Source organism: Furipterus horrens, unplaced genomic scaffold (assembly GCF_987537825.1).
Source record: "Furipterus horrens unplaced genomic scaffold, mFurHor1.1.pri manual_scaffold_5, whole genome shotgun sequence".
In the NCBI taxonomy this organism is placed as follows: Eukaryota; Metazoa; Chordata; class Mammalia; order Chiroptera; family Furipteridae; genus Furipterus; species Furipterus horrens.
The window spans coordinates 142753786-142780550 of NW_028327175.1; the positions used below are offsets into that span (position 1 = coordinate 142753786).

General features: G+C 40.8%; 1 protein-coding gene across 2 annotated transcripts in view; it reads left to right on the forward strand.

The window, feature by feature from the left end:
• RNLS (renalase, FAD dependent amine oxidase) overlaps positions 1-26448 on the forward strand; it is a 275262-nt gene extending 248814 nt beyond the window's left edge. For both annotated transcript variants that reach the window (XM_090279268.1, XM_090279269.1), the window contains one exon: positions 25709-26448. In XM_090279268.1, coding sequence (XP_090135394.1) covers positions 25709-25861 — 153 coding nt within the window. In that variant the 3' untranslated portion in view covers positions 25862-26448. The remainder of the gene's footprint in view (positions 1-25708) is intronic.
• Positions 26449-26765: the final 317 nt, after the last annotated feature.

Consider the following 26765-nt stretch of genomic DNA (forward strand, 5'->3'; position numbering starts at 1 on the left):
TGCCACAATTGGTCAGTGGTGTCTGTCAGGAATTGCCGAACATGTGTCACCCCTATAATCTATGATCCAGTTGAGGAAATTTGCCTACTAAGATGAATGGTCTGGGAAAGCAACCAGACATGGTTCCAGAATCGGTACATTTACCTTTGAAAATGAACAAATTGATTCTCTGATAACCAGTCTTTCTCTGTCAGCTTCACCTGAGGTTGTTCATTTGATTGAACTGAGAAAATGGAAGGTTTAAACCAGCAATCCTGAAGATGTTAAAAGACCTGACACCAGATGCTATTACCAGAAAATACCCTCCTTGAAGGATCTGACCACTCATTATCTTTTGATCTGTTATGTATTTACTATGAAGTATTTATCAGGTTTCTCCATGAACCCTATTTAATACTTGCCATATTTCATCAACTGGAAAATGCCATCCATTTGGTACTACTAGGAGAGAGCCAGGTTGTTGTTTTTTCACACACTTGAACTTGGATATTTCTAGTGGTCTAGCAGTGGGACCACCACTGAAACCTCTTGATATTTATTTTTTTACATTTAAAACATACTTCTATCTTTTAAGTATATTTTATTGATTATGTTGTTACAGTAGTTCCAATTTTTCCCCCTTTGCTCCCCTCTGCCCAGTAGCCCCTTCCCTCCAGCAATCCCACCCCTCTTAGTTCATGTCGATGGTTCATGCATATAAGTTCTTTGGCTTCACCCTTTCCTATATTATTCTTAATTTCCCCGTCTATCTTGTACCAACTGATTATTCTTCTTAATCCCTGCACCATTTCCCCATTTCTCCCCCTTTCCCCTTCCAGCTGATAACCCTCCAAATGATCCCCTTACCTATGCTTCTGTTCCTATTCTGGTTTCCTTAGTTGGATTTTGTTTTTATTTTTTAGATTCAGTTGTTGATAGTTGTGAGTTTGTTGTCATTTTAGTGTTCATAGTTTTGATCTTCTTTTTCTTAAGTAAGTCCCTTTGACATTTCATATAACAATGGCATGATGATGGTGAACTCTTTCAGCTTTACCTTGTCTGGGAAGCACTTCATCTGCCAATCCATTCTAAATGATAGCTGTGCTGGATAGAGTGATCTTAGCTGTAGGTTGCTTTTCATCACATTGAATACTGCTTGCCAGTCCCTTCTTGTCTCCAAAGAGTCTTTTGATAAATCAGCTGATAGTCTTATAGACACCCCTTTGTAGGCAACTCTCCGCTTCTGTCTTGCTGCTTTTAAGATTCTCTCTTTATCTTTCACCTTTGGCATTTTAATGATGATGTGTCTTGGTGTGGTCCCTCTGGGTCCAGCTCACCTGGGACTCTCTGTGATTCCTGGACTTGTATGCCTATTTCCTTTGCCAAATTTGGGAAGTTTTCCTCCACTATGTTTTCACATAAGTTTTCAATTTCTTGCTCTTCCTCTTCTTCTGGCACCTCCATGATTTGGATGTTGGCATGTTTAAAGTTGTCCAGAGGTTCCCAAGCCTCTCATTGTTTTTTTTTTTTTCAATTCTTGTCTCTTCATTCTGTACTGGTTGACTGTTTTTTTCTTCCTTATGTTCCAAATCATTGATTTGAACCCCAGTTTTCTTCTCTTCACCATTGGTTTTGTGTGGATTTTCCTTCGTTTCACTTGGCATAGCCTTCACTTCTTCTCTTATGCTTTTGCCATACTCAAGCATATCTGTAAAGCCTATGAGCATCTTTATCACCAGTGTTTTGAATTCTGTGTCTGTTAGGTTGGCTATCTCCTCATCTCTGAGGTTGGCTATCTCCTAGTCACTTAGTTCTCCCACTGGAACCTTGATCTGTTCCCTCTTTTGGGCCATACTTCTCTGTCTCCTCATCTTGACAGACTCCTGTGTTTGTTTGCCTCTGTGCTTTTGTTAGAGCTGTCGCTCCTATTATGTTGTAAAGGGCAGAGCCTTAGGTATTCATCAGTATGGGCAACCTGTTTCACCACGTTGCAGTGCTGTGTGGGGGGGAGGGGTCTGAGAGGGAATAATGTCACTTGCTCAGCACTTGCCCTTGTTCCAGCCACTTCTCCCATTTCGTATGGGGCTGGCGCCCCTCTAGCTGTTGCCCTAGCCGTTGTTCCCAGAGTGGGTGGGTCTGTGGATATTCTAGGACCATGGGGGCCCTTTAAACAACTGGACTCTGCTGAGAGACCAGCAGTTTCTGCCTTCACCCCAACCCCTACTGGTTTGCACAATCAGAAGCAATGAGGCTTGATTTTCCCCAGTGCTGGGACCATGAGCTGCACGGTCTGGTGAGGAGCTGGGAACGCTCCCCAGCTGTCCCTCCTGACTTTTTAAAACCGGCCTGCTGCTGTCGCCGCTGCTGCGACCAGCACACCATGTCCTCTCCACACCAGCTCCGCCCCTCCTACCTGTCTGGATGAGTATTTCTTCTTTATGTCTTTGTTTGCTGGACTTCCATGCAGCTTGATTTTCTGGAACTTCTGATTGTTTCTAGTTTTGAGGTAGTTGTATTTCTTCCTAGTTGTGGAGGGAGACGCAGCATGTCTGTCTATGCCTCCACGTTGGCTGGAAGTCCTTGATATTTAAATTAACAAATTATTTAAGGAGAAAAGAATATGAGTCCCAGTTGCTGTCTGAAAACTTCTTTCCCATGGAAGAATAAGTGCACAATCAGAACTTACAGAACAGGTGTCAGTGGCTCAGAAGAAACCCCCAGAAAGGATAACTCAGTGGCACACTCTTGTAAGAAATGCTCCTTCCCAGTGTTCTAGGTAGTACATAGTACAGACGGCATGGGGAAGAGCATGGGCACCACCAACTCTGAGACAAAGATTGCCACAGGAAAATCAAACTCTGAATGAGGAGTTTTTGAAAATGCTTAACCAATGTATTCCTCATTTATTTCCTTTTTGTTTGCAAAAGACCTACATGTAAATAAGCTTAAACAAACTACTCTAATAAGTACAAAATAAAGCTTTATGTCATATTGACACCATTTTTTCTCTCTCTGGTATGTAAAATATTGGTGCCTCTTCCTGTTGACGGTGACTTAGACTCAATGAAATGCAGTATAATTTACATTCATATCAAGTACAGAGATGCAGCCTTAAGAACCCGATTGTGAACTGCACATCTAGGATTAGAACTTCTGAGACTTTCATTCTTGCCTTGCCCTCTGGAATGTCACTTAGTGCCATATTTCAGAAAGGTTGGTTTTAACTATCCAAATCATTAGCTGGATGGCCAACTAGAAGTGATTAGCCTAAAATACAGCCATATTATAAACCAGACCAGTAAGACTGGTCTATACGGGGAGATGTCTGACAGTCCAAGGGCAATCTTTAGCTGTCGGTATAGGTATGGAAGGAAGAAAGCCCATTTCATGTGTGTCACTGATTTTTTTAAAAAATTATCGACTGTCATTTTCTGGGAATACCCATTAGCCTGGTTGTCTGCATTTCTCTTTCCATCTTTAATTTCATTCTTACACCAAAGAAACTTTTTTTTGCATGAACTTTTATAATTAATAATCATGATACAAAAAAATTATTAAGTTAAACCATATAAAACTGACAATATTTTACCATTTCTGACCTACAGAATCAGCAAGTTTGTGTGGTTCAACTTAATACATGACATGATGAGATTTTCACATAAAGCAGTTTATAATCAGAGACAAGAAGACAGCCTTCCATTCATCATTATTGAGAGCCTTCTAAATATGATCTCTCTCCCATTTAAGCTTCTGCCAGCTCTGGGGGAGCCTCTGAATAACACTTTTTGTGTAGATGGTTCCCTGTGAAGACCTTCATTTGATCAACTGTATATACAATATTTTATCTTTTTTAACTAAATAAAAATTTGTTGTACACTTCATAAGGGCTAGGAAGGAAGACAGGCATGGACATAATTACAGTGCAAAATAGCAAGTCACATAATAGCTATAAATAACAAGCTGAAAAGGCACTTACCCTGCCTGGAAGAGCAGGAAGAACTCGGAGCAGATTACACATGTACTGGTTCTTAAAGAATGATCAATTTACTTGGCAAAAAAGAAAGGGAACAATACAACATCACCAAGCCAAATGGCTTGTTCAAAGTCACAGAAGAACAACAAAGAAGGATGTGTTTGAAGAACCTTAGTCTGAACATAGATAGGACATGCAAATGAAGTGCCAAGAGATGAGGCTTGAATGGAGGCAAGATCTGGTTATGAAAGGTCTTCCCATATGGGGCCAAGGAGTTTTCATTCTATTCTTCATGTGGAGAGAAGTCACAAAACACATTCACATGGGTTTAAATAGCTTAGCAATAAAACTTTTTTCTGCTATACATTTTTATGATCAGTCCAATCATCACCTAAGTTTATAGAAATATTACATTAGCAACCCCACATCATGAGCTTCTGCAGCGGGAGCTCTTTTTGACAAGCCCTGATACACATGTGAGCAGAAGCAACTTGGATTTCCAAGGGGTTGTTTCATCCCTAACATCTCTCTTAAACACAGTCATTGAGCTGTGGTTTCTCACTGTGGCTGGAACCTGAGAAGTTGTGGCTTTGACAATTACGAGCTGCTCCCCTGCAGGACTTGCTACTTCACTTGGATAAAGGAACTTGCCAATATACACTGCATGTTTTTATATTTTCCTCATTGGGTAATTGCAAAATGGGTGATTCCACCTAAATGCAGAAAGATTGATTTCATCCAGACTGCAGACTGGCTAATCAGTGGCACCCCAGTCATGTGATCTGGCGTCTGGTATTTACCACCCATCAAATGAAATCACACGGCACTGATACATGATCAGCTCACCCCTGGGCAGAAATTTTTTTCCTTAAACTCCCTCCTCCTTAATACTTATGTAATGTTTAATAGTGCCATGGCTTATCTATTCAAGGATACCAACTGGAGTGTATTAAAACTTTATCACAAATGGAGATTTATGTGTGTTTGCATAAATTATACATAGATAGACACATACACATGTATATACAGGAATATGTACGAATGGGGTACCCCATTTATGTGAATTTTCCAGATGTGTAAAGCTAAGTGACTATCAAATATTTTTCTTTTTTAAAAATTTATACATATATAGACACACGTGTGTGTCTGTGTATGTGTGTGTGTGTGTATGATTGAGTTATCTGTATGAATCTTCCAGATTCATAAAACTATGTGACTACCTAAATAGATCTTGGTACCAATTCTAATGTTGAGGGAGGTCGCTCCAAACCAAGAAACAATTCTCAGACACCAGTGGGTGTCCAAGAATTCAACTCAATTCTTACACTATCCACCTGAAGATAGCATCAGATTCTGCAGGTTAAGGGTTCAGTTCTATAAACTGCCCACCTTCCACCACTTCAGAAGCCCATTACAAACCCAGGTGTTACCTGTGCTTCTGACCCATTGGCTAATTTAAAGGTTCCCATGATCCCCCTCCTCATGTTTGATTCATTTGCTAGAGTGACTCACAGAACTGAGAGAAATGTGTTACTTAAGAGATCACCAATTATAGAAGAATGTAACTCAGGAACAGTCAATTGGAAGTGATGCATAGGGCAAAGTATGTAGGAAGGGACATAGACCCTCCATGTTCATTCCAGACACACTGCTCTCCCAATACCTCCATGTGTTCATCAACCTGGAAGCTTTCTGAACCCTGTCCTTTGGGTTTTTAGGAGGCTCCACTACATAGGTATGATTGACTAAATCCTTGACCGTTAATGATTGAACTCCATCTTCAGCCCCTCTCACCTCCCTGAAGGTGGTGGGTGGGATAGGACTGAAAATACCAACCCTCTAATTACAAGGTTGATTCCACTAGAAGCCAACCCTCATCCTTAATTTTTTTACTTTCCAAAAGTCACCTCATTAACATAACAGGAGGCAACTTTATCACTCTCAGCATTTAAGAAATTTCAAGGGTTTCAGGAGCTGTGAGTGAGGAATTTTGGACAAAGACCATGTATACATGAAAAATATAATTTGATCATCAGAATGACCAAATATCTATTTCTTATAAATTACTCTATCATACTGTCAAATGTTTCTGTTTTGTTTTACTTAAATCAAGTATTTAACAATTTTTTCAGTTACAGTTTACATTTAATATTATTTTAGATTAGTTTCAAGTGTACAGCAGTGTTTAGACAATCATATACTCTACGGAGTGTCCCCCCCCCCCCAATATTTCCAGTACCCATCTGGCACCATACATAGTTATTGCAATATTATTGACTATATTTTCTATGCTGTAATTTACATCACCATACCTATTTTGTAATGACCAATATGTGCTTCTCAATCCCTTCATCTTTCTCACCCAGCCCCCAGCCCCTCTTCCCACCAGAAACCATCAGTCTATTCTCTGTGTCTGTGAGTCTGTTCATGTTTCGTTTGTTTATATTGTTCTTTAGATTCTACATATAACGTGAAATCATATGGTATTTGTCTTCCTCCGACTACCTTATTTCACTGAGCATAAAACCCTCTAGGTCCATCCATGCTGTCACAAATGGTAAAATTCATTCCTTTCTACGGTGAAGTAATATTCCATTATATATGTACCACCACTTTTTTATCCAGTCATCTAATTTTTTATTTACTTAATGTTTTTCTATTACAGTTGTCCCACTTTATCCCCCATTGTTACCCACCCCAACCAGTCCACCACTTCTTCCAGAGTCAATCCCCACCCCATTGTCCATGTCCATGATCATTTATACTAGTTTCTTGACTAGACCCCTCCCCTACTTACCCCCCTTCTCTCCCTCCCTCCCTCTCCCTTGGTAACTATTAGCCTGTTCCTTGTTTATATGCCTCTGGTTCAATTGTGCTCATTTGTTTGTGTTGTTCATTAGTTTCCTGTATTAGGTAAGATAATATGGTATTTTTCTTTTGTTGCCTGGCTTATTTTGCAAAGCATAATACTCTCTAGTTCCACCCATGTTATCGCAAATGGTAGGAGTTCCTTCTTTCTTTCTGCTGCATAGTATTCCATTGTGTGGATGTACCACAGATTTTTTATCCATTCATCTACACATGGGCACTTAGGCTGCTTCCAGCACTAGGCTATTGTAAATAGCACTGCTGTGAACATAGGGTGCATAGCTTTTTTTGAGTTGGTGTTTCAAGATTCTTTGGGTATAATCCTAGCAATGGAGTTCCTGGGTCAAAAGGCAGTTCCATTTTTAGTTTTTGAGAAAATTCCATACTATTTTCCATAGTGGCTGCACCAGTCTGCATTCCCACCAGCAGTGCACTAGGGTTCCCATTTCTCCACATCCTCGCCAACACTTTGTTGATTTGTTGCTGATGGCCATTCTGACTGGTGTAAAGTGGTATCTCATTGTGGTTTTTATTTGCATCTCTCTAATGGCTAGTGATGTTGAGCATTCTTTCATATGCCTATGGACCCTCTGTATGTCCTCTTTGGGGAAGTGTTTGTTCAGGTCCTTTGTCCATTTTTTAATTGGGTTGTCTGTCTTCTTGGTGTTGAGACGTGTACGTTCTTTATATATTTTGGAGATGAATCCCTTGTCTGAGGTATCATTGGCAAATATCTTTTCCCATATGGTTGGTTCCCTTTTCATCTTGCTGATGTTTTCTTTTGATAAGCAGAAACTCTTTAGTTTGGTGTAGTCCCATTTGTTTATTCTTTCCTTTATTTTTCTTGCCTTAGGAGATATATTGGTGAAAATATTGCTACGTGGGATATCTGAAATTTTCCCGCCTCTGTTTTCCTCTAGGACTTTTAGGGTGTCAAGACTTACATTTAAGTCTTTGATCCATCTTGACTTTATTCTGGTGTGTGGTGTAAGTTGATGGTCTAGTTTCATTTTTTATCATGTCCCTGTCTAGTTCTCCCAGCACCATTTATTGAAGAGGCTCTTCTCACTCCATTTTATGTTCCTTCCTCCTTTGTCGAATATTAGTTGACCATATAGACCTGGGTTTATTTCTGGTCTCTCTATTCTGTTCCATTGATCTATAGGTCTGTTTTATGCCAGTACCAGACTGTTTTGATCACAGTGGCCTTGTAGTATAGTTTGATGCCGGGTATTGTGATTCCTCCTACTGTGTTCTTCTTCCTCAAGAGCGCTGTGGCTATTCAGGATCTTTTTTCATTCCATATAATTTTCAAAAAATTTATTTATTTATTTTGTTTTGTTTATTTATTTATTTATTTTTAGAGAGAGGGGAAAGGAGAAAGAGAGGGAGAGAAACATCACTGTGTGGTTGCCTCTCACTCGCGCCCCCAACTGGGGACCTGACATGCAACCTAGTCATGTGCCCTGACTGGGAATGGAACCAACGACACTTGGCTCGTAAGCCGATGCTCAATCCACTGAGCCACAGCAGCCAGGGCCCATATAAATTTTTGAAGTATTTGTTCTAGGTCTGTGAAATATGTCACTGGTATTTTAATAGGAATTGCGTTTAATCTATAAGTTGCTTTGGGTAGTATGGACATTTTAATGATGTTGATTCTTCCCATCCAGGAACATGGTATATGCTTCTGTTTATTTGTAACTTCCTTAATTTCTTCTTCAGTGTTATGTAGTTTTCTGAGTACAGGTCTTTTATGTCGTTGGTTAAGTTTATTCCTAGGTACTTTATTTTTCTTCTTGCTATAGTAAATGGGATTTCTTTTCTAATTTCCATCTCTGATATTTTATTGTTGGTGTACAGAAATTCCTTCAATTTCTGAATATTGACTTTGTGCCCTGCTATTTTGCCAAACTCACTTATTAGATAGAGTAGATTGTTAGTGGAGTCTATAGAGTTTTCTCTGTACACTATCATGTCATCTGCAGATAATGACAGTTTTACTTCCTTTTTTTCAATTTGGATGCCTTTTATTTCTTTTTCTTATCGGATTGCTGTAGCTAGAACTTCCAAGACTATGTTGAATAGGAGTGGAGAGAGTGGACATTCTTGTCTTGTTCCTGATCTCAGGGGGAATGCTTTCAGTTTTTGTCCATTGAGTATGATGTTGGTTTCAGGTTTCTCATATATGGCCTTTATTATGTTGAGGTGTGCTCCCTCTATTCCCATTTCGCTGAGTGTTTTCATCAAAAATGTGTGTTGTATTTTATCAAATGCTTTTTCAGCATCTATTGATACGATCATATGATTTTTATCTTTCATTTTGTTTATGTGGTGTGTTACGTTTATTGATTTGTGAATTTTAAACCATCCTTGCATCCATGGGATGAATCCCACTTGTTTATGGTGTACGATCTTTTGAATGCGTTGCTGAATTCAGTTAGCCGATATTTTTTTTGAGGATTTTAGCATCTATGTTCATCAGTGATATTGGCCTGTAGTGTTCTTTCTTTGTTGTGTTTTGACCTGGTTTTGGAATTAGTGTGATACTGCCTTCATAGAAATAGTTTGGGAGTCTCTCTCTTCTTGGAATTTTTGGAATAGTTTGAGAAGGATAGACATTAGTTCTTGCCTACATATTTTGTAAATTATCCTGTGAAGCCATCCAGTCCAGGGCTTTTATGCGCAGGGAGTTTTTTATTACTGCTTCAATTGCACTCTTTGTTATCAGTCTATTCAGGCTTTCTGCTTCTTCTCGATTCCGTTTTGGAAGTTTATATGTTTCCCAAAATTTGTCCATTTCATCTAGATTGTCAAATTTCTTGCCATACAGTTGTCTGTAGTTATTTCTACAATCCTTTGTATTTCTGTGATATTGGTTGTGATTTCTCACCTTTCATTTCTGATTTTGTTTATTTGGGTCCTCTCTCTTTTTTTCTTGATGAGCCTAGCTAAAGGCTTATTGATTTTGTTTATCTTTTCAAAGAACCAGCTCCTAGTTTTATTGACCTTTTGAATTATTTGTTTAGTGTCTATGTCATTTAATTCTGCTCTGACCTTGATGATTTACTTCCGTCTACTGGCTCTGGGCTTTGTTTGTTGTTGTTCCTCTAGTTCTTGTAGCTGTAGGGTTAGAGTTTTTATTTGAGATTCTTCTATCTTTTTTAGGTAGACCTGTATTGCTATGAACTTTCCTCTCAGGACTGCTTTCGCTGTGTCCCATGGGTTTTGGCTGTTGTATGTTCATTATCATTTGTTTCCAGAAACTTCTTGATTTCTTTCTTGATGTTATTGTTAACCCATTCATTATTTACTAGCATGTTATTCATTCTCCAAGAGTTTGAATGTCCTTGAGTTTTTTTCCTTGAGATCGATTCCAGTATCAAGCCTTTGTAATCTGAGAAGATGCTTGATATAATTTAAATTTTCTTGAATTTGTTGTCTTGTTTTGTGTCCTACCAGGTAGTCTATGTTTGAAAATGTTCCATGTGCACTTGAAAAGAATGTATATTTTGCTTCTTTGGGGTGAAAAGTTCTATAGGTATCAACTAAGCCCATTTGATCTAGTGTGTTGTTCAATGCCTCAATATCCTTGGTGTTTCTTTGCTTTGAAGATCTGTCCATTGTAGACAATGGGGTGTTAAAGTCCCCTACTATAAGTGTGTTGCTGTTGATATCCTTCTTGTAGTCTTCCAAGGTTTCCTTATATACTTGGGTGCTCCTATGTTGGGTGCATATATGTTTACCAGGGTTATATCTTCTTGATGGATTGTTCCCTTAAGTATTATAAAATGCCCTTCTTTGTCTCTTTTTATGGCTTTGCTGTGAAATCTGTTTTGTCCGATGTAAGTGTTGCTGCCCCAGCTTTTCTTCATGTCCATTTGCTTGGAATGCTTTTTTCCGTCCATTCACTTTCAGTCTGTGTAGATCTTTTGTTTTGAGGTGTGTCTCTTGTAGAGTAGACAGCATATAGGTGGGTCATGTTTTTGTATCCATTTGTATGTCTTTTGATTGAAGCATTTAATCCATTTACATTTAAGGTTATTATTGACAGGTATTTATTCATTTCTCTTTGTACCTGTGTTCCTCTCCCTCTCTCTTTTTCTTCTTTTTCTTAAAGCATTCCCTTTAGCATGTCTTGCAATGCTGGTTTGGTGGAGATGCATTCTTTTAGTCTTCCTTTGTCTGAGAAACTCCTTACTTCACCTTCCATTTTGAAAGAGAGCCTTGCTGGGTAGAGTAGTCTTGGTTGTAGGCCTTTGTTTTTCATCGCTTGAAGTATTTTTTGTTATTCCCTTCTGGCTTGTAGTGTTTTTGTTGAGAAATCAGCTGATAGCCTAATCGGAGCTCCCTTGTATGTTACTTGCTGTTTTTCTCTTGCTGCCTTTAGGATTCTCTCTTTGTCTTTGAATGTTGCCATTTTAGTTATGATGTGCCTTGGAGTGGGCCTCCTTGGGTTCATCTTCATTGGGACCTGGTGTGTTTCCTGTACTTGTGAGACTTTTTCTCTCCTCATGTTCGGGAAGTTTTCTGTCATTACCCTTTCAATCAGGTTTTCTGTCCCTCGCTCCTCTTCTTCTCCTTCTGGTATCCCTATGATATGGATATTGTTGCGTTTCAAATAGTCCTGAAGCTCTCTTAAACCCTCCTCCATCTTTTTCAGTCTTTTTTCATTTTGTTGCAGTGTCTGGGAATTTTTTTCTACGTTGTTCTCTAGCTCACTGATACGATCCTCTGCTTCATTTAGCCTGCGTTTGATTGCTTCTACTGTGTCCTTAAGTTCAGAAATCGTATTCTTCATTTCTTCCTGGCTCTTATTGATAGTTTCTACATCCTTTTTCATGCTGGTGTAGTTCTCAGTAAGTACCTTGTAGCTTCCCTGGAGTTCTTTGTAGTCCCCCCTGGAGTTTATTGTAGTTTTCTCTGCGTTTGTTGAGTTCATTGAGTTTACTCATTACCATTGTTTTGAATTCCATGTCTGATAGTTTGCTTGCCTCCTTTTCATCTATCCTTCCTTCTGGGAATTCCTCCTTTCCTGTTGATGGGGTGCTGTTCCTCCTTCTCCCCATTTTAGGTGGCTCTTCTTGTTTGTTTCTGTTCTTAAATTGACCTGCTTTTATTTCCTGCCTTTGTGGTGTGACCTTCTTGTATACAGTTGACCTGCTACCTTGGGCTGATGCTACTTGGGGGTGAGTAGTCTGCTTAAGAGATTTATCTCATAGTACTGTGGATGATTCTACACTGGGATCTAGTCCACTGCTCTCCCAGCTCTTTCTCCAGAGCCAGCACCCAAAACGTTTAGAAAGCACCTCTAGTTCACTTCACCCTCCTTTAGCCTCAGCCAGGGGCAAATGGGCTCCCTCGTGGAGGCCAGGGATGGGCTGACCAGTTGGGCACCAGGGCGGCTGGTGGGCTCTTCTGTGCACGCACACGGGGCTGGCAGCGGACAGACTGTTTACACGCCGGGGCGCATGGGCCGCGGGTGCCTCTGCTGGCGGGCCAGCGCTTTGGCTGCGCGCCGGCCTGCGGTTTGGCTGCACGCCCGCCCGGGTGGGCCGCGGGCACCTCTGTGGGCCAGCCAGCGGTTTGGCTGCGCGCCTCCGCTACGGGGCCGCGGGCGCCTCTGCGCGCCGGCCTGCGGTTTGGCCGCGCGCCGGCCGGTGGTTTGGCTGCACGCCCGGGTGCGCCGCCGGCGCGTCTGCCAGCCAGCCGGCGGTTTGGCTGCGCGCCTTCCCTATGGGGCCGCGGGCGCCTCTGCGCGCCGGCCTGCGGTTTGGCCGCGTGCCGGCCGGCGGTTTGGCTGCACGCCCGGGTGCGCCGCCGGCGCGTCTGCCAGCCAGCCGGCGGTTTGGCTGCGCGCCTTCCCTATGGGGCCGCGGGTGCCTCTGTGCGCCGGCCTGCGGTTTGGCTGCTCGCCTGGGCTGGCTGGCCGCGGTCGCCTCTGCGCGCCGGCCTGCGGTTTGGCTGCCTGCCGGAGGTGGCGGGCCGTGGGCGCCTCAGCGCGCTGGCCGGCGGTTTGGCTGCGTTCCCGGGACGGCGCTCGGGCGGGTGCATGTGACCGTTGGCCGGTGATGTGGTTGCGCTCCCGGGCGGAAGGACCGGGGCACTTCTGTGACACTGGCTTGATCGGGGGGAGGGTTGGGGAATGGGCGAGTGTGCTTCTCTGTCTGCGTTCCTGAATTATCTCACCCCTCCTCTAGCCCTTCCTCCCTGGTCCGCAAAAAATCAAAAGAAAACACACACACACACACCTGGCCTACTCCTGGCCCTGCCAGTAGGCAGAGCCTCGCCCTCCACCTCTGTCTCTCTCAAGGAAAACCTTGGGTCACTAAAAAATCTTTGTGTACTGCAACCCCAGCTTGGCGAGCCAAGCCAGCCAGAAATCCCGTTTCACCCCTTTCTCGTCCTCGATGCTCACCAGATAGTTTGCTCCCAGACGGTCCTCTCTTATCTAGCAGTGCCAAAGCTCAACTCCTGCCAGTATCCAGATGTTAACTGAGATACTTTGTCCACGATCAGCCTAAACTACAGACAGGTCTCGGGAGCAAGCAAGCACAGCCTCCTCTCCTCGGCCATCTTCGATCTCCCCCAGCTTTCTGGGTCTTAATAGGCACCAAGAGTGTCAGCGTATTAGTTTTCCTGTAATCATTAATACTCATTATGATGGTCCCAATATCCAAGAATCAATCCGAATATGCATAAAGTATTGTTATTATTACTTGAATGTTCACTGATATCAAATGCTTTACTTGCACGTGCCACTTAATTCACACAGCAACCCTATGAGGTGGTTACTCTTAAAATTCTCATTTCATAGTGAGAAAACTGAGACTCAAAGATTGTTATTTGTCCAAGGACAGAAAGCTAAAAGGAAAAGAAACAGATTCAAATAGAGCAGGCTAACTCTATAACTCACCCTCCCAATATTTTCAGAAACATTTCCATAAAGTCTGGATTTATTTATTTTAATATGCTTTATTGATTATGCTGTTACACCATTGTCCGAATTTCTTTTCCCTTTGTTCCCTTCTACCCATCGAGCCCCCTTCCTCCAGTTGTCCCCCTCCTTAGTCCATGCCCATTGGTTGTGCATATAGTTCTTCTCAACATCCTCCTGTCTACTCCACTCCCTCCTACTATGCTTCTTAATTCCTGTACCATCTCCCTCCCTTTATCCCCTTCCCCTTCCCTATACCTATAATTCTTTTCCCACTCTCGCTGCCTGCTTAGTTTGCCTTTGTTTTGATTCCCTAGCTTCTGTTGTTGGTTGTTGTGATAACAGTTTTCATTTTACTGTTCATAGTTTTGACCCTCTTTCTCCTAAACAAGACCCTTTGACATTTCATATAACAGTGGTTTGGATCTGATGAACTCCTTCAGTTTTACTTTGACCTGGAAGCACTTTCTCTGCCCTTCTATTCTGAATCCAGCTTCACTGGATAGAGTAATCATGGCTGTAGATTTTTGCTTTTCATTACTTTGAATATTTCTTGCCAGTCCCTTCTTGCCTGCAGAGTTTCTTTTGAGAAGTCAGCTGATAGTCTTATTGGGATCCCTTTGTACGTAATTCTCTTCTTCTCTCTTGCTGCTTTTAAGATTTTCTCTTTATCCCTAATTTTTGACATTTTGATTATAATGTGTCTTGGTGTGGTTCTCCCTGGGTCCAGTTTTTTTGGAACTCTCTGTGCTTCCTTGACCTGTAATTCCATTTCCTCCCCCAAGTTAGGGAAGTTCTGCTTCATTATTTTTTCACATAATTTTTCTGTTTCTAGTTCTTCTTCTTTACCTTCTGGCAACCCTATGATTTGGATGTAGGCTCCCTTATAGCTGTCCCATAGGTTTCTGAGCCTCTCCTCATTTTCCTCACTTTTTGTTTCCTCTTTCTGCACTGGTTGACTGTTTATTCCTTCCTTATGTTCCAATTTGTTGATTTGATCCCTGGTTTTCTTTCCCTCACCACTAGTTTCATATGTGTTTTTGTTCATTTCAGTAGGACTAGCCTTCATTCCTTCCCTGTCTTGTTTAAGATCTGTTGTTAGGTCTGTAAGCATTGTTATAACCAAAGCTATGAACTGTGCCTCAGAAAGATTTTCTATCTGCTGCTTTGTTAGATTAGATATTTGCTGTCTGGTCAGCTGTGTCACAGGGATCTCTATCTTGATCTGTGCCATCCTGACAGTTTTGTGTTGACCTTTGCTTCCTGGGCAGGGCTGACACACCTCCCATGCTATAGTGGACAGAGACCCGTGCACTCGTTACAATCGGGTGACCCTTCTCACCACGTTGTGGCATTTTCTGTGGAGGTGGGGTCCAAGATGGATTCCTGCCATTTACTCTCTGCTGAGAGACTGGGAGCCTCCTCCTGTGTCCCTACCCCCTCCAGGCCTCACAGTCCAAGGCAATGGGGGTCTGCCTTCCCCAGCATTGGAATTGCAAGCTGATGGGTCTGGTCTGCAGCTGGGGTGCTGCCCAGGTGCTTCTCACCTCCCCTTAAATACAGATGCCTGTGCTTACCGTCATCCCACTGCCATCACCACTGCTGACGCTGCCAGCACAGCTTGATCTCTCCACCCCTGCTTCGCCCCTTCTACCCATCTGGATGAGCACCACTTCTTTATAACTTCATACATTGGACTTCCATTTATTTTCTGGAACTTCTGGTTATTTCTGGTTTTGCGGTACATGTATTCTTTCTTAGTTGTGGAGGGAGATGGAACATGTCAGTCTAGGGCTCTATCTTGGCCTGAAGTCCCATAAAGGCTGGATTTAAATGTCACTACTACCCAAAGCAATCTACAGATTCAATGCAGTTCCTATCAAAATACCATGGTATATTTCACAGAAGAAGGACAAAAATCTGGAAATTTATATGGAACTACAAAAGACCCCTAGTAGCCACAACAATCTTGAGAAAAAAGAAAAAAGTTGGAGGATTATACTACCTGATATCAAGCTACCACAAGGCTACAGTAATCAAAAGGGCATAATACTGACATCAAAACAGACATATAGGCCACTGAAATAGAATAGTCCATAAATAAACCCATGCCTTTATGATCAGTTAACATTTGACAAAGGAGGCAAGAATATACAATGGTGTAAAGGCAGTCTATTCAATAAATGGTGTTGGAAAAATTGGACAGATGCTTTCAAAAAATGAAACTAGACCACCTTCTTATTCCATATACAAGAATAAACTCAAAATAGATTAAAGATTTAAATGTAAAACTCACAAGCATAAAAATCCTAGAAGAAAACATAGTAAAATCTTAGACATTTTCCATAGCAGTTTTTTTTCTGACATATCTCCTCTGGCAAGGGAAACAATAGAAAAAATAAACAAATGGGACTACATCAAATTAAAAAGGTTTTACACAGCAAATGAAACCATCAACAAAATGAAAAGACAACCCACTGAATGGGAGAACAGATTTTCCAATAATACGTGTGATAAGGGGTTAATATCCAAAATCTATAAAGAACTTATAAAACTCACCACCAGAATAACAAACAATGTGATTAAAAAATGGTCAAGGACCTGAATGGACACTTCTCCAAAGAGAAATACAGATGGCCCATGGACATATGAAAAGATGCTCAACATCACTAATCATCAGAGAAATGCAAATTAAAACCACAATGAGATAACACCTCACATCTGTCAGAATGGGTATATGAATAAATCAACAAACAAGAGTTGGCAAGGATTTGGAGAAAAGGAAGCTCTTCTGCACTGTTGGGAATGCAGACTGGTGCAGCCACTAAGAAAAACATTATGAAGGTTCCTCAGAGAATTAAAAATGGAACTTTCTAATGACCCAGCAATTCCACTTCTGGGAATATATCTGAAGAAATTCAATACACTAATTGGAAAAAATGTGTGCACCCCTATGTTCATTATAGCATTGTTTACAATAAACAAGCTTTGGAAGCAACCCTCGTGCCCATCAATAGATGAATGGATAGTGAGAAAATGGTGGAGGAGTGAGGGGAGGCTGTGCTTGCTTGCTCCCAAGACCTGTCTGTAATTTAGGCTCATTGTGGACAGAGCATCTCAGTTAACAGCTTGATACTGGCAGCAGATGAGCCTTGGTGCTGCTGGCAGCAGAAGAGACCGTCTCAGATGACCTATCTGTTGAGGATCATGGAGGAGAAAGGGGCAAGATGCAAGTTCTGGCTGGCTTGCCTACCGGAGCTGCAGCTGGCAGTGCGGGAAGATTTTTAATGACCCTAGGTTTCCCCAGAGAGGAGTCAGAGGTGGAGAGCGAGGCTCTACATGCTGGCAGAGCCGAGAGTTGCCCAGGTGGCGCCTGGTTCTGAGAGGCAAGGAGCAGCGTATTTTGTGTGTGTGTGTGTGTGTGTGTGTGTGTGTTTTCTTTTGATTTTTTGCGGACCAGGGAGGAAGGGCTAGAGGAGGGGTGAGATAATTCAGGAACGCAGACAGAGAAGCACACTCGCCCATTCCCCAACCCTCCCCCCCGATCAAGCCAGTGTCACAGAAGTGCCCCGGTCCTTCCGCCCGGGAGCGCAACCACATCACCGGCCAACGGTCACATGCACCCGCCCGAGCGCCGTCCCGGGAACGCAGCCAAACCGCCGGCCAGCGCGCAGAGGCGCCCGCGGCCCGCCACCTCCGGCAGGCAGCCAAACCGCAGGCCGGCGCGCAGACGCGCCCGCGGCCCGCCACCTCCGGCAGGCAGCCAAACCGCAGGCCGGCGCGCAGAGGCGCCCGCGGCCCCGTAGCGGAGGCGCGCAGCCAAACCGCTGGCTGGCCCACAGAGGTGCCCGCGGCCCACCCGGGCGGGCGTGCAGCCAAACCGCAGGCCGGCGCGCAGCCAAAGCGCTGGCCCGCCAGCAGAGGCACCCGCGGCCCATGCGCCCCGGCGTGTAAACAGTCTGTCCGCTGCCAGCCCCGTGTGCGTGCACAGAAGAGCCCACCAGCCGCCCTGGTGCCCAACTGGTCAGCCCATCCCTGGCCTCCACGAGGGAGCCCATTTGCCCCTGGCTGAGGCTAAAGGAGGGTGAAGTGAACTAGAGGTGCTTTCTAAACGTTTTGGGTGCTGGCTCTGGAGAAAGAGCTGGGAGAGCAGTGGACTAGATCCCAGTGTAGAATCATCCACAGTACTATGAGATAAATCTCTTAAGCAGACTACTCACCCCCAAGTAGCATCAGCCCAAGGTAGCAGGTCAACTGTATACAAGAAGGTCACACCACAAAGGCAGGAAATAAAAGCAGGTCAATTTAAGAACAGAAACAAACAAGAAGAGCCACCTAAAATGGGGAGAAGGAGGAACAGCACCCCATCAACAGGAAAGGAGGAATTCCCAGAAGGAAGGATAGATGAAAAGGAGGCAAGCAAACTATCAGACATGGAATTCAAAACAATGGTAATGAGTAAACTCAATGAACTCAACAAACGCAGAGAAAACTACAATAAACTCCAGGGGGGACTACAAAGAACTCCAGGGAAGCTACAAGGTACTTACTGAGAACTACACCAGCATGAAAAAGGATGTAGAAACTATCAATAAGAGCCAGGAAGAAATGAAGAATACGATTTCTGAACTTAAGGACACAGTAGAAGCAATCAAACGCAGGCTAAATGAAGCAGAGGATCGTATCAGTGAGCTAGAGAACAACGTAGAAAAAAATTCCCAGACACTGCAACAAAATGAAAAAAGACTGAAAAAGATGGAGGAGGGTTTAAGAGAGCTTCAGGACTATTTGAAACGCAACAATATCCATATCATAGGGATACCAGAAGGAGAAGAAGAGGAGCGAGGGACAGAAAACCTGATTGAAAGGGTAATGACAGAAAACTTCCCGAACATGAGGAGAGAAAAAGTCTCACAAGTACAGGAAACACACCAGGTCCCAATGAAGATGAACCCAAGGAGGCCCACTCCAAGGCACATCATAACTAAAATGGCAACATTCAAAGACAAAGAGAGAATCCTAAAGGCAGCAAGAGAAAAACAGCAAGTAACATACAAGGGAGCTCCGATTAGGCTATCAGCTGATTTCTCAACAAAAACACTACAAGCCAGAAGGGAATAACAAAAAATACTTCAAGCGATGAAAAACAAAGGCCTACAACCAAGACTACTCTACCCAGCAAGGCTCTCTTTCAAAATGGAAGGTGAAGTAAGGAGTTTCTCAGACAAAGGAAGACTAAAAGAATGCATCTCCACCAAACCAGCATTGCAAGACATGCTAAAGGGAATGCTTTAAGAAAAAGAAGAAAAAGAGAGAGGGAGAGGAACACAGGTACAAAGAGAAATGAATAAATACCTGTCAATAATAACCTTAAATGTAAATGGATTAAATGCTTCAATCAAAAGACATACAAATGGATACAAAAACATGACCCACCTATATGCTGTCTACTCTACAAGAGACACACCTCAAAACAAAAGATCTACACAGACTGAAAGTGAATGGACGGAAAAAAGCATTCCAAGCAAATGGACATGAAGAAAAGCTGGGGCAGCAACACTTACATCGGACAAAACAGATTTCACAGCAAAGCCATAAAAAGAGACAAAGAAGGGCATTTTATAATACTTAAGGGAACAATCCATCAAGAAGATATAACCCTGGTAAACATATATGCACCCAACATAGGAGCACCCAAGTATATAAGGAAACCTTGGAAGACTACAAGAAGGATATCAACAGCAACACACTTATAGTAGGGGACTTTAACACCCCATTGTCTACAATGGACAGATCTTCAAAGCAAAGAAACACCAAGGATATTGAGGCATTGAACAACACACTAGATCAAATGGGCTTAGTTGATACCTATAGAACTTTTCACCCCAAAGAAGCAAAATATACATTCTTTTCAAGTGCACATGGAACATTTTCAAACATAGACTACCTGGTAGGACACAAAACAAGACAACAAATTCAAGAAAATTTAAATTATATCAAGCATCTTCTCAGATTACAAAGGCTTGATACTGGAATCGATCTCAAGGAAAAAAACTCAAGGACATTCAAACTCTTGGAGAATGAATAACATGCTAGTAAATAATGAATGGGTTAACAATAACATCAAGAAAGAAATCAAGAAGTTTCTGGAAACAAATGATAATGAACATACAACAGCCAAAACCCATGGGACACAGCGAAAGCAGTCCTGAGAGGAAAGTTCATAGCAATACAGGTCTACCTAAAAAAGATAGAAGAATCTCAAATAAAAACTCTAACCCTACAGCTACAAGAACTAGAGGAACAACAACAAACAAAGCCCAGAGCCAGTAGACGGAAGTAAATCATCAAGGTCAGAGCAGAATTAAATGACATAGACACTAAACAAATAATTCAAAAGGTCAATAAAACTAGGAGCTGGTTCTTTGAAAAGATAAACAAAATCAATAAGCCTTTAGCTAGGCTCATCAAGAAAAAAAGAGAGAGGACCCAAATAAACAAAATCAGAAATGAAAGGTGAGAAATCACAACCAATATCACAGAAATACAAAGGATTGTAGAAATAACTACAGACAACTGTATGGCAAGAAATTTGACAATCTAGATGAAATGGACAAATTTTGGGAAACATATAAACTTCCAAAACGGAATCGAGAAGAAGCAGAAAGCCTGAATAGACTGATAACAAAGAGTGCAATTGAAGCAGTAATAAAAAACTCCCTGCGCATAAAAGCCCTGGACTGGATGGCTTCACAGGATAATTTACAAAATATGTAGGCAAGAACTAATGTCTATCCTTCTCAAACTATTCCAAAAATTCCAAGAAGAGAGAGACTCCCAAACTATTTCTATGAAGGCAGTATCACACTAATTCCAAAACCAGGTCAAAACACAACAAAGAAAGAACACTACAGGCCAATATCACTGATGAACATAGATGCTAAAATCCTCAAAAAAAATATCGGCTAACTGAATTCAGCAACGCATTCAAAAGATCGTACACCATAAACAAGTGGGATTCATCCCATGGATGCAAGGATGGTTTAAAATTCACAAATCAATAAACGTAACACACCACATAAACAAAATGAAAGATAAAAATCATATGATCGTATCAATAGATGCTGAAAAAGCATTTGATAAAATACAACACACATTTTTGATGAAAACACTCAGCGAAATGGGAATAGAGGGAGCACACCTCAACATAATAAAGGCCATATATGAGAAACCTGAAACCAACATCATACTCAATGGACAAAAACTGAAAGCATTCCCCCTGAGATCAGGAACAAGACAAGAATGTCCACTCTCTCCACTCCTATTCAACATAGTCTTGGAAGTTCTAGCTACAGCAATCCGATAAGAAAAAGAAATAAAAGGCATCCAAATTGAAAAAAAGGAAGTAAAACTGTCATTATCTGCAGATGACATGATAGTGTACAGAGAAAACTCTATAGACTCCACTAACAATCTACTCTATCTAATAAGTGAGTTTGGCAAAATAGCAGGGCACAAAGTCAATATTCAGAAATTGAAGGAATTTCTGTACACCAACAATAAAATATCAGAGATGGAAATTAGAAAAGAAATCCCATTTACTATAGCAAGAAGAAAAATAAAGTACCTAGGAATAAACTTAACCAACGACATAAAAGACCTGTACTCAGAAAACTACATAACACTGAAGAAGAAATTAAGGAAGTTACAAATAAACAGAAGCATATACCATGTTCCTGGATGGGAAGAATCAACATCATTAAAATGTCCATACTACCCAAAGCAACTTATAGATTAAACGCAATTCCTATTAAAATACCAGTGACATATTTCACAGACCTAGAACAAATACTTCAAAAATTTATATGGGCCCTGGCTGCTGTGGCTCAGTGGATTGAGCATCGGCTTACGAGCCAAGTGTCGTTGGTTCCATTCCCAGTCAGGGCACATGACTAGGTTGCATGTCAGGTCCCCAGTTGGGGGCGCGAGTGAGAGGCAACCACACAGTGATGTTTCTCTCCCTCTCTTTCTCCTTTCCCCTCTCTCTAAAAATAAATAAATAAATAAACAAAACAAAATAAATAAATAAATTTTTTGAAAATTATATGGAATGAAAAAAGATCCTGAATAGCCACAGCGCTCTTGAGGAAGAAGAACACAGTAGGAGGAATCACAATACCCGGCATCAAACTATACTACAAGGCCACTGTGATCAAAACAGTCTGGTACTGGCATAAAACAGACCTATAGATCAATGGAACAGAATAGAGAGACCAGAAATAAACCCAGGTCTATATGGTCAACTAATATTCGACAAAGGAGGAAGGAACATAAAATGGAGTGAGAAGAGCCTCTTCAATAAATGGTGCTGGGAGAACTAGACAGGGACATGATAAAAAATGAAACTAGACCATCAACTTACACCACACACCAGAATAAAGTCAAGATGGATCAAAGACTTAAATGTAAGTCTTGACACCCTAAAAGTCCTAGAGGAAAACAGAGGCGGGAAAATTTCAGATATCCCACGTAGCAATATTTTCACCAATATATCTCCTAAGGCAAGAAAAATAAAGGAAAGAATAAACAAATGGGACTACACCAAACTAAAGAGTTTCTGCTTATCAAAAGAAAACATCAGCAAGATGAAAAGGGAACCAACCATATGGGAAAAGATATTTGCCAATGATACCTCAGACAAGGGATTCATCTCCAAAATATATAAAGAACGTACACGTCTCAACACCAAGAAGACAGACAACCCAATTAAAAAATGGACAAAGGACCTGAACAAACACTTCCCCAAAGAGGACATACAGAGGGTCCATAGGCATATGAAAGAATGCTCAACATCACTAGCCATTAGAGAGATGCAAATAAAAACCACAATGAGATACCACTTTACACCAGTCAGAATGGCCATCAGCAACAAATCAACAAAGTGTTGGCGAGGATGTGGAGAAATGGGAACCCTAGTGCACTGCTGGTGGGAATGCAGACTGGTGCAGCCACTATGGAAAATAGTATGGAATTTTCTCAAAAACTAAAAATGGAACTGCCTTTTGACCCAGGAACTCCATTGCTAGGATTATACCCAAAGAATCTTGAAACACCAACTCAAAAAAAGCTATGCACCCTATGTTCACAGCAGTGCTATTTACAATAGCCTAGTGCTGGAAGCAGCCTAAGTGCCCATGTGTAGATGAATGGATAAAAAATCTGTGGTACATCCACACAATGGAATACTATGCAGCAGAAAGAAAGAAGGAACTCCTACCATTTGCGATAACATGGGTGGAACTAGAGAGTATTATGCTTTGCAAAATAAGCCAGGCAACAAAAGAAAAATACCATATTATCTTACCTAATACAGGAAACTAATGAACAACACAAACAAATGAGCACAATTGAACCAGAGGCATATAAACAAGGAACAGGCTAATAGTTACCAAGGGAGAGGGAGGGAGGGAGAGAAGGGGGGTAAATAGGGGAGGGGTTTAGCAAAAGAACTAGTATAAATAACCCATGGACATGTACAACAACGTGGGGATTGACTGTGGGAGAAGGGGTGGGCTGGGTAGTGGGAAAAGTGGGACAACTGTAATAGAAAAGCAAAAATAAAAATTAAAAAAATAAAAAGAGCCAGAAAGTTATTTGTCCCTTCACAAAATGGCCCTAGACTATCAGTAGTCACATTCTGAAATCACTAATTTATATAGGAACCTAACAGTATTCTTCCTTCCTTCGTGTTTCACTGACAAATCAGATAATCTGATTTTTAAAAATACCATCTGAAGCAGAAGTATGAAAGCTCTGATGAATGTCCAACTCTGTCCTTCAGTGCCTATACTATGTGCTATCTATTTTAGTCACTCAGATCTTTTCTGCTGATTTCAAGATTATTGGCTGTGGAATGACAAATACCAATACAGCATGATCTCACTTATATGTGGAATCTAAAATAATCAAGTTCATAGAAGCAGACAGTAGAGTGGTGATTGCTAGGAGCTGGTGGGAGAGGGAAATGGGATCATATTGGTCAAGAATACAATTTAAGTTATGCAAAATGACTCAGTCCTCAGATCTAATGTGCAAAAAAAGTAACTATAGTTGAGAATCCTATATTGTGTACTTGAAATCTGCTAAGAGGATAAACCATAAAGTGTGCTACAAAAAAAAAAAAAAAAAAAAAAAGAAAAAAATTGTGAGCTGATGGATGTACTAATTAGCTTGATTATGGTGATTATTTCTCAATGTCTACGTATATCAAAACATCAAGTTGTACACCTTAAATATAAACAATTTTTATTTTTTCAGCTGTACCTTAGTAAAGCTGGGAAAAAACAAAGCTACAATTCAAAATAAATGCATGCCATAATTTTTTTTTAAAAGCTTACCTGTAATGTCTCTGATGGATGATGTTATCAAGTGACCTCCAGAGAAGTGAGATACTCAACATTTTACACTTATATCTGAGTGACACATGTCATTAAAGGTCCATCTCTTTAGAGATTAAACAAAGAAATAATTGTACCACCTCTTTTTTAAAGTAAAATATGGCATATAAATAAAAAAATACCTAAGCAAAGTTTTTCTGGTTCAATAAATTATAACTCAGCCTATCTAGAACCAAAATCTCAGCTCCATAATTCAAATAACATTTATTACATTTCTTGACTTTTTTTGTGACTTTTAAACTAGCAAGTACTCTTATTCTTTATGAAAACATTGTACAAGAGAGACCAGAACTGTCACATGCTGTCTATGTAAATGATACCCTCTGAAGTTGTGTAGAGAAGCAATCCCAAGTGAGACTGTCTTTATAATAAATTTGTGTGATTTGTATTTTGGGGATTTTTTTTTTTTTTTTTTTTTTTTTTTTTAGTGCTTCATAGCCAAACCATCTCAGTGTCCAAGATTTTACATCTACATCCTGCTTATTCTCCTGGCTGTGAATGTTTCTTAGCAACATTCATCCTAATTTTGAGAATATAGATTTTTCCAGGTAATAATCTTTCTGTACCTCTTTCATCATTTCAAATATTATAGACTTGGTTCTACAAAAATAAAGTAAATTCCAGACTTAAGCTGATTCTCCCTATTTGGGCTAATAAGTAATAAATTCTACATTTTTAATAGAGTTTTATATTTATGTTTTGTATTTTTAAAATTTGAAACCCTATATCTTTCTCATTTTGCCTTTCGGCCATGTCCCTTTCTCCAGTCAACCTCCTTCTAATGTACACACACACACAATAGATGCCCCACAGTTTTGTAAGCACACTTTGTTCTCTCATGCCATAGACTATGAGCATTTCCTCATGCTGCTCCTTCTCTATGGAAAGCCTTATCTCTGTTTCCTTGGCAAACTCTCATGCGTTCCTCAGAACTCAAGTGAAATGACCAACCACCTCCCTTTTGAAGCTTCTCTGTCCAGGTGTGCTGGGTTGGGCCCACTCCAATGTGTTCCCATAGCATGCTTTCTTCACTTTGTCTTAGCCCTTAGTCACTGTTAAATGCCAACAGTCATGCTGAACTGAAAACTCCTTAAGGACATGACCCTTAAATCTCTTTTCTGTCCACCTTGTCTGGTACATAGCAGGGACTCGATACTTAGTGAATGAGTCTATGAATATCATCTTCTTCTTATAAAAATTACCACACTGTCAACTAATTGAGCAAATCATGAGCTACTCATTTTGAAGTTCAATGCACTTCTGACTATCTTATCAAATAATTGAAAATGTAAACATGTAAGAATGTCAGTGTAAACACTTGGATGAGGGGGAAGCATAGGGGTCTTGGTTTTGTTTCTCATTGTTCCTTGTAAGACACTTTCATTTCTCTGAGTTGAAAAGCCCCCCCTAGGTGGGTGTTGACATGATAGCGCAATGGAGTACAGAATGTTAATTGCAACACACACACCCCCTTTTTCTTTTTTACTTTTTCAGGTTACAAATGCCGCTGCCAACTATCCTGGCCAAATGACTCTTCATCTCAAGCCTTTCCTTGTGTGTGGAGGGGATGGATTTACTCAGTCCAACTTTGATGGCTGCATCACTTCTGCCCTATGTGTTCTGGAAGCTTTACAGAAGCATATTTAGTATTCTTTTTTTAATTTTCAGTTACAGCTGACATACTATATTTTATTAGTTTCAGGTGTACAACCCAGTGATTAGACATTTATATAACTCACAAAGTGATGGCTCAAGTAAGTCTATTAATTATCTGTATTCTTATCTTCTACATGTACTTTGAGTTTTTCTTTTCACAATTTTCTGTTATCAGTGTTTTGTTTTCTATTCTGTTGAAATTACCAAAAACAGTGCTTCTTCACTTGTCATTGTTTTTATGGAGTATAAAATCAACTTTAAATTTTTGATAGTTACAACCCATGCTATAATAAAATTCCTTGGACCTTTTACCTTTTGCCACTTTTCTGAGTTGCCATGACTACTTCTTGATGGAGTGGAGAAAACTTAGTGCTTAAAAATAACAAATGACCCTCCCAAAAATTATGTCAAATCAAAGTCACAGTTCACGTTCCCAAACCTTTATTATTCTTTTGAAAAATTTGCTTTCAAATAAAGAATAATCATTATCAAAGCCTGGTTTTAAATCTTCAAATATGCCTTTGATTCAATATTTTTGCCAACTGCGGAACTACAACATTCCTCCACTCTGTGAATAACAGTGTAATTTTTGTTTCTTATTTTTCTCCCAAGTTATTAAATGATCCTGAACTGTAGGTCATATATGTCCTCATCTCTAGGATTGCAGTATGGAGAGCAACCTGACTGACGAATTAACTTCTCTTTAAGTTTTCAGAAAAATAACCAGATTCAACTTCAGGTCACACAGTACCTCTTAACCTTAAAAAAATGCAGTCTTATTATAACAGATAAAAATCAAGTAGAAACTGAGAGAAAATATGTTGATCTTTACCTTTTGTTATCTCTCATGGCTGCTTTTATGTGCATTCAGTATGTGCTGTGGCATTTAGACTGT